At 44.9% G+C, this 9,167-nt stretch overlaps 1 protein-coding gene across 1 annotated transcript; it reads left to right on the forward strand.

Moving 5' to 3' along the window:
- Positions 1-4,127: 4,127 nt before the first annotated feature.
- On the forward strand, positions 4,128-5,839 carry KBTBD13 (kelch repeat and BTB domain containing 13; the record flags this gene model as incomplete). Its single annotated transcript, XM_083371458.1, has 1 exon — positions 4,128-5,839. The coding sequence occupies one exon, from the start codon at positions 4,128-4,130 to the stop codon at positions 5,487-5,489; it is 1,362 nt and encodes a 453-aa protein (XP_083227584.1). The 3' UTR covers positions 5,490-5,839.
- Between the last annotated feature and the right edge of the window lie 3,328 nt (positions 5,840-9,167).

Consider the following 9,167-nt stretch of genomic DNA (forward strand, 5'->3'; position numbering starts at 1 on the left):
TTTTGCTTGGTTTTTTTTCCCTTGAAGTCATTTCACTTCTCGTCCAAGAAGCTTCTTCAGTTCTGGCTTCAGTTCCAGAACTGAAGAAGCTTCTTGGATGAGAAGTGAAATGTCTTCAAGGCAAAAACACAGTCCAGTTGCCTCTTGAAAAGACCACCCATGGGACATTCACTCTGCCATTTCCTTGTTCTTCGCTTGGCTGTTTGTATGAATCTAGCCAGATGATACTTTGAGATAAACCCAGGGTAGAAGGCATGGAAGGACATGGAGCTTCTACCCAGAAAGCGCAGATGTTCGAAGGTGAATCCAACGCAGTGTGCTTCAGACCAACTTGTGTATTATTATTATTTTTTCCTTTCTGCCTCTGGGCTGTTTAAACATGACAGGCAGTCCTGTTGATCAACTAGACTGAGAAATCCTTCTGTTGAGAACGATTAAAACCATAATACCTAATCTGCTACTTTCGAGATGTGTTAACCGCCACAATTCTCAGGCTGAGGATAGTGGACTCATGACAAGGCTTTGAGTAAGTTGACTTAGCCATAATTCCCATTTAGTACGGTAGGATTTATGGCACGCAGTAATGATGTTGGGTTCTCTGACTGCCTTTGTTATATTCACGATCTGCAGGGAGAGGAGAAATGTTGTTACAGAAAAGGGCTGTTTGTATGAAACTCCAAACTTTCTTCTAAATGAAAAATACATTGAAGGCTCTCTTGCATTGCTTTGCAGCCTGGCAGCTGCTTTCTGCAAAACATACCGAGACTCATGCAGATATGAAACTTTAGAAGTTCAACTCAGGTTGGCAGGAGGCTTTTTCTGGGCATTATAACACTAGATTCTGTGTTGTGCATTTCCCCCCCCCCTACATACAGCTATGTTAAAGAGGCAAGCGCCCTCAAAAATTCAGGTCGCAATTACTCCAGGAGGGAAAAGGAGCCCAAAAAAAGAAATATTGCAGCCAAATTTATAGGGTAGACATTGTAAAAGTTAGAAAGGAGACACAGGAAGGAAGGAAGGAAGGAAGGAAGGAAGGAAGGAAGGAAGGAAGGAAGGAAGGAAGGAAGGAAGGAAGGAAGGAAGATTCTATTTGGACTTTATGTGTTCATTCTGCCTGCCACAAATTCCTTGGGGCAAAAACTGCAAATCCAATGCCAAAAGAATACTTGCTAGAATTCTTTCATCTCTGAACAACTTCATGTGTTCAGCAGGATCCTGAGCATTATTCACTTACCTTTTTTAAGGGACAGCTTTTGACCTGGGTAGCGGCTTCTTCAGATAATCTGACTACAGCTCCATACACATGAGCTACTGTGTGCACAAACACACAGAAACACACACACACACACATATACATCTGTAATAAAGGAGTGATGAAATCCGATGGGTTTCAGAGTAAACAAGTTACGTGGAAGCAGATCCAAATGGGAAATGGGACGAGAGAAAATAACAGGTCTTCACTGTACTGCACTTTACTTTTTGTAAACTTGGGTTCTGGCAAACGTCCATCCTCCTAAACAGGAGGCTCAAGCCTGGAAGATTTGCCTGAGTGTGTGCTCATGTTGCAACCCTCAAACTTTCTTGTATGAAAGGGACGAAGCAGAAACACTTTATCTTTTCCATGCAATGAGAGTTTGGGGAAATGTAGGGAAAACAGCGCTGTGGGAAAAAAAATGAAGTACAGTTGATTCATTTGCACCCTCAGCACAGAGCGATTGGGCAGGAGATTTCAAGTTCTGGTCCCTTGCTTTTCTTTCTTCCTTAAGCCAAAATGCTTCACCAAGGAAATCGATCATGGCAGAAGATGCCGAAGGGTAGCTGGTTCACCCAGGTCACCTCTACTCTTAGGTGTTCGCTTTGTGCTATATTGCACTTTGTAAGGCTCAAGGAACAAAGGTTCAGTCAGGAGAGGCTTTCGATTTAGAAGTCTAAAGTTTACAGTAGATGCCAAGTTTAATGAAGAGAAAGACGTGGGGGGACATGATAGCAGTGTTCCAATCTCTCAGGGGCTGCCCCAAAGAAGAGGGAGTCAAGCTATTCTCCAAAGCACCTGAAGGCAAGGCAAGAAGCGAAGGATGGAAACTAATCAAGGAGAGAAGCAACCTAGAACTAAGGAGAAACTTCCTGACAGTTAGGACAATTAACCTGTGGGACAACTTGCCTCCAGAAGTGGTGAATGCTCCAACCCTGGAAGTTTTTAAGAAGAGACTGGAAAACCATTTGCCTGAAATGGTATAAGGTTTCCTGCCTGAGCAGCAGGTTGGACTAGAAGACCTCCAAGGTCCCTTCCAGCTCTATTCTATTCTATTCTATTCTATTCTATTCTATTCTATTCTATTCTATTCTATTCTATTCTATTCTATTCTATTCTATTCTATTCTATTCTATTCTATTCTATTCTATTCTTATCCCTGCTCTTGCATTTTGGAAACACTTTTTCACTCAATGCCAGCCCTGCAAGGTAGACAGGCTAAGCAAGCAATGCTATGTAGGTCTGGAGTACTTTTACAGTATGTGAGAACCACAGTAACAGAGAAAGCAATTATGTTTGGAAGAGTTAGTGGTAAAAGGAAACCAGGCCACCAAAGAACACCATCCTAGCTGAGATCAGCCCGAGCATAGAACAACTCAAAGAAGTAGTGCAAGATTGGAAGATGTGGAGAGATTTGGCCCACACAATTGCCAATATTCGGACAAGACTGAATGGATATCATCATCATCATCATCATCATCATCATCATCATCATCATCATCACAGAATCTTGCAAGTCTGAATGTGCTTCCTTCTCCCTCCCTTTATCCCTATGGGAACTGTGAACCGGGTGAGATGTTTTCTCAAGTTACTTTCTTGGCCCAGGGTCCACTCCAGTGTTGTATATCTTGGTAGCAGCTCTTCCTCCAGGCCCTGCAGAAGACAAACTCATTCCCTTCTCTCCTACAGAGGCCTCTATAGGATGTTGGGGGAAAAAGTCAGAATGGGCCGTGATGGTGCAACCAAAGAGCATATGACATATGTAAAAAAACAAGAAGAGCTTTGACTGTACTACTGCCATCTTGACTTTCCCCCCCCCCCCCAGCACTTCCCTGGTGCTGCTCAACTGCTAAAATAGTTGACAATAAAAAAACAAACAAAAACAAAACAGTTCTGGAGAATAAGCCTTCCTGGAACAGATTGCAAAGCCCTTGCAGTCCTTGGTGCGCCTGAATCTCCTGTTATCAGCTGGAAGCCAGATGTACTCACCCCTTGATGTAATCCTAGACTCCTCTGACCCAATGTTTCTCTACCTTGGCAACTTTAACCTGGTGGGGGAATTCTGGGAGCTGAAGTCCGTCGGCCTTAGTTGCCAAGCTGAGAAACACTGCCCTGTGTAATTCTTGAAGGACCCTCTCCAACCGCCAAAGGCTGCAAGAGAAAGTGTCACCTCATTTGGAAATTCCTGCCGCTCCAGACTAAGGTGCAGCCCCCACTGATCCTCAAAAGCTATATCAAATGTGCAATTGTTTGACCTGAAAGAGAGAAGAAATAATTAAATATGTGCCTGGATACGGAAAGAAATTTAAGTTGAACCTCAGCTAGAGCGTAAACCAACGGAAATCAAATGTAGGGTTTGTCCTGTCCCAGCCACATCATCCACTGTCTCATCACTTTCAAAGTGTGGCCCCTGGCATTCCATCCACAAGCCAGGTGCCCTTGTACCCCAGAGAAAATGGGGCACCCCCATTCTAGAGGCAGGGAGGGCCGTTGTGCTCAGCGTCACAATCACCTTGTGTCGAAGGTGACCTTTGAAGATCTGTCTGATCGAAAGAGAGTTTCGTTTTGTTGTCTTTCTTTTGTTTTGTTTCAGCCTCTCTCTCTCCTTTGCACGGAACCAAAGAAATGCTGCTGATATCAGTTTGCAAAATGCATTGGAAGGATCTGATCCTGCTCATGTTGCTGGCTGCTCTGGTCACATGGAGACCAGTTATCTTTAGCAGGACGTATTTATATATAGAGAGCGTGCAAGCATACCTTAGCCGCTCAAGCCAGCACAGGAGGTTAGAAGTTAACAGGGACCGCTGCTATATCCCTGGCAAGACGCTGGTGGATGGGCTAGGGAGGAAACAATCCTGGCAAAGAAAACAGAGCCATGCAGTCACAACTTGTGGATCGTGTCCGGATCCAGGTGGAAGACACTTTTTTCTCAGTGGACAAGGATCTTCTGGTGGAACACAGCGAATATTTCCGTGCTCTCTTCCAGTCCGGCATGAAGGAGAGCACTCAAAAGGAGATCCAGATCAGGAATCTGAGTTCCGCTGGATTTTGCATCCTGTTAAAAGTTCTGGAAGGGGAATGTCCACTGCTGAGCTGTGAGGAGAACCTCAAAGCGGTAGAATGTGCCTCCTTCTTGCAGGTAAAAGCCCTGGCCAAGTACCTGATTGTGTCCATCAATTCTGACAACTGCATCATCCTGTACCAAGCTGCTGCAATGTTCGGCCTTCTGGACCTTTTCCATAAAGCTGCCCTCTACATAAGAGATAGTTATTCCGATCTGGAGGAATATCTGGACTGCCTTTCTCCGGATCTGTTGGATTATGTCGAGTCTCTTCTCCCCAGTAGCTTTGTGGCTGTGGGAGCTCACACACCCACCTTCGAGTTCCTGGAGGACGTCTCGCGATCCATTTGCTACCTGGAGGAGGAAACCAACACCTGGAGGACTCTTTCTTATTTGCCACTCACTGCCAGCACCTTTCTAGCTGGCATGACGACCCTAGATAACAAAATTTACATTGTGGGTGGGGTCTACGGGTATAACAAGCAGGTGGTGGACCAAAGCTTCTGCTATGATCCAGTAACCAACCTCTGGAGTCAATTTTCTAGCCCTCAGCAACTTCGGTACGATATCACCTTGACAGCCCTGGAAGATACTCTTTATGCTATTGGTGGTGAATTTGAGAAGACACCTCTGAAATCAGTAGAAAAATTCAATCTATCCACCAACAAGTGGGACTTCCTGTCGGATTTGCCCCAAGCGGCAGCGGCTGTACCCTGTGCCCAAGCCATGGGACGGATCTTTGTTTGTTTATGGAAACCTCTTGACACCACAATCATCTACGAGTATCTGCCCCAGAAGGATGAATGGCTTCCCATATCGACCCTGACTCGGCCTCAGAGTTACGGCCACTGTATGGTGTCTCATAGGGACAATCTCTACATCATGCGCAATGGGCCTTTCGATGACTTCCTGCGATGTATGATAGACCGTTTCAATCTCAGTACGATGCAATGGACATCTTTACCTGGCCAGTACATGAACAGCAAAGGAGCACTCTTCACTGCCATCATCAAGGGGGACACGGTTTATACGGTCAACAAGATGTTGACTTTGCTGTACACCATAGAGGACAGCACGTGGAAGTTCAAAAAGGAGAAGGCTGGTTTCCCAAGAAGTGGATCTCTGCAAACCTTCCTTCTCAGGTTTCCGAGAACAGATCACAGTATTGCGACATAAAACGTTGGCAGCTCCGTGGATTATGGAGCGGTGGCCATCTGGCATCACATCTGGACTTTTCTGGATAGTCCGCTTTTTAATTTTTCCAGACTTCCTGTGATACAGCCAGATCTAACCATTATAGGATCATGATGGTTCATGCAAAGGGAAGAAAGTCCCAAGAAGATACTTAGGGCAAACTTCAGCAATTGCACCAGAAACCATGGTCTTGTCTTCTTGGTACTTAGCTGGGCTTGAGGCTGTATGAATGGTGAGCAATGAAGGTTTCATCTACCCCTTAGTGGCAATAAGATTATTCTGACAGGCCAGGCCTTGGTAGAGGTAGTAGATGGGACAGACCTATAAGCAGAAAAAGCCTTTAATCCAGTGATGGCAAACCTTTTAGAGACCGAGTGCCCAAACTGCAACCCAAAACCCACTTATTTTAGTTTATTAGTTTATTAATATTTCTATACCGCCCTTCTCCCGAAGGACTTATGTGTCATCGGGTGCCGGGTGGGCATGCCCATTGGGTGGGCGTGGCTGCGGTAGTAACGGCAGACTGGGTGGGACTAAAAAGTTCAATCAATCAATTCCAAGTTTGCGAGATTTTTTTCCCCCGCACGAAGTTGAAATTGAATCGATTGAACATTTTTGGGGTTTTTTGCACACAGCAGTGGAGGCCTAAAGTGAAAAAGTTTTATAAAACCCAGTTGAAGGCCTAGGACTGGGGCGACGGTGCGCGTGCCCACAGAGAGGGCTCTGTATGCCAACTGTGGCACACGTGCCATAGGTTTGCCACCACTGCTTTAATCCATCAGAAAGCTAGGGATGCCCGGAGGGGAAATATGGAAAAAAGAGAAATGGGGATCTAGTACATTTAGGATATGGTCTCCTGAAATTTTGGCCATGTTGGTTTAGCCCAGGGGTAGGCAACCTCGGCTATGCTGACTCAGGAATTCTGGGAGTTGAAGTCCATGAGTCATAAAAGAGCCGAGGTTGCCTACCCCTGGTTTAGCCCCATCACCTGGCAAGCAGAAGTTGGCTAACACTGACTGGGCTCAGGCAATACATTTAATTTGCTTGTTGATTTAATCCATTTTCTAGACATGCATAATCACGAGAGAAATCAAACAAATAGGCTGGATTTGTACAACTCATCGAGTCATTAAAAAAAATGAAGCTAAAATTAACCCTGGTTAACACGGGTAGAGATGCAGTTCTCTTTCCTTAGCCTGTGTCCTATCTGAATTTTAAGCTTTTTTTTTTTTGCTTAAGGCAACAGCCAGGTTCATTCTGCACTATGGTGGGTACCCAGGACACTGAACCAAAACTACTGATCTCCATTTAGCATGTAGTGCAAAACCCAGTGGAGATGTTGCATAGGAAATGCCCTAGGTCTGGATAAATCGCATTCTCAGTGCAGGTCCCTCTATGTCACCCCCTGAATGTCTCGGAGGCTTCAAGAAGGAACATTTCCAGATGCTGCCAATGATGCTGGGAGTTGATCCTGAGACTTTTGCCTGCCCGAAATATCTTCTACCCCTGAAGGATACTGAGGATGAGGCCTCCTCCACAGCGCTAAATAAGTTTTGCAGAGAAGAGACCATTCTTCCTGGACAGGCTAAATCTCTCTTGGTGTGTTCTCCGAACGGAAGGATGAAATAGCTTCATCCTATTTCATCCTAAATCGGGGAGAAAAGTGCCTTTTGCAGCTCACGGATCTGTTTGTCTCAGCAGAAGAAACAGCTGTTTCCAGTCACAGGCAGGAAACTTTCCCGACTCTTACCTGGAGGCTTGAACTTGGGACCTTCTCTATGTCTTTTGCATCTGCTGAAAAACGAGACGGATTAACTGCTCTGGGTTCTCACCAACTGAATCGCACCAACATTAAGCACCCTGCTTTTAGAGCAGGGCGTGTTTCGAGCATTTCAACCGGAGCACAGGAAATGTAAAATACTATTTTTTAAAATAATAATAATAATAATTAAAAGTGTACCAGGAAGAAACCTGCTAAACGTTAGGGAAAGTTGAACCTGGTTTTATTCCTTTTGAATGCAGTGTGTTGGACTTCAGTTCAATGTGAAGTATTTTAAGTCTCGGGCCTTCGGAGGAAAACACTTGCCCTTGCATGGAGCTGGGGAACGCTTGCCAAGATTGTTCCTTCAGCTAGCAACCCCTGTTTCCTGTGGTGATATAAACAAGATCTGTGTATGTGTTTATAGGATTGATATTCTCAGCAATTAAAGCTGAGGCAGGCTATAAATAGGCCCTGGGTAGGGGACTAATGATTTCAAAATAAGTTTCAAAATGAGCCAATTTGGAGAGGAATTTTGAGCAGGGTTTATTCTTTTGCACTAAATGATTTTTTGTTCAATCCAGACGGTCTTGTTAAAAGGACACAGTGGATTCTGCCAGCTTCTGATGCAAGGGTAAAACTGGAGTCGTAGGCTGGAGGTGAGAGGGATCTAATCACAGCGTGAAACACTTCCGTGGGACTTGCAACAGAAATATGTATGTCTTAGCCTATTAAAGAGAAGGAATGGGGGGGCGGGGGGGGGAGACGAGAGCTGTCTTCCAGTACTTGAGCAGCTGTCACAAAGAAGAGGGGACTGAGTTATCCTCCAAAACGCCAGCGAGCAGGGCAAGAAGTAATGGGTGGAAGCTTGTTAAAGAGAGATCCAATCTAGAAGTAAGGAGAGATTTTTCTGACAGTGAGAACAGTGGAACAGCTTGCTTTCCAGAGCTGTGTGTGCTCCATCACTGGAGGTTTTCAAGAACAGACTGGACAACCATTTGACCAGGATGGTATAAGGCAGGGGTCTTCAAACTTGGCCCTTTTATGACTTGTGGACTTCAACTCCCAGAATTCCTCAGCCAGGCACACGTGCCTGGCTGAGGAATTCTGGGAGTTGAAGTCCACAAGTCATAAAAGGGCCAAGTTTGAAGACCCCTTGTATAAGGTCTCTTGCCTTGAGCAGGGGGTTGGACTAGAAGACCCTTCTAGCCCAATGATTCTAAATAGAAGAATTAAGTGCCCAGCATGAGCACTGCCCAAGAAACGGGAAAATATTGCAACGTTGTGAAATGATCCAAGATCCACAGTCTCCTTTCTCGGCGAGACAGGTGGCCTGCAAATTTAATAAGTAAACAAAACAAATCAAAGCATCTCATTTCATCTACGTTAGCGGAAAACTTAATATCACAGGGAGAAGGTTGCGCTTGTAAGAAACCACCTCTGGTGCTCCATCCCTGGAGTGTTTGAAGGACACTGCACAGCCCCTTGTCTAAAATTGCGCAGAGGCACTTGCTCGAGCAGGGGGGTTGGACTAGAGGACCTCCAAGCCCCTCTCCAGCTCTATTCTGATTGGCCCTGCTGGGAACGATTACAACTCACCTGGTTTTGTTCCTTACTTTGTTGTTGTTGTTTTAAAAATGTCAAAAGTGTCAGCTTAAAATGTTTGATAATAGTAATGATGATGATGATGATGATGATAACAACAACAACAACAATAATAAACAAACAAAGCCTTTCAGGCACTATATGAACCAACTAGAATTAAGTCATCCAGGCTGGCTTGTACATCCCCATGTGTATCCAGGGTTGGCTCAATCACAAGGAGCTTTTTTTAAAAAAAAGCTTAGATCAAATCACAAAGGCTTTCCAAATGGTGATTAAAGAGAATCCTAAGATAAAGG

This window comes from Vipera ursinii (genome assembly GCF_947247035.1).
Source record: "Vipera ursinii genome assembly, chromosome: 11".
Taxonomy (NCBI): Eukaryota; Metazoa; Chordata; class Lepidosauria; order Squamata; family Viperidae; genus Vipera; species Vipera ursinii.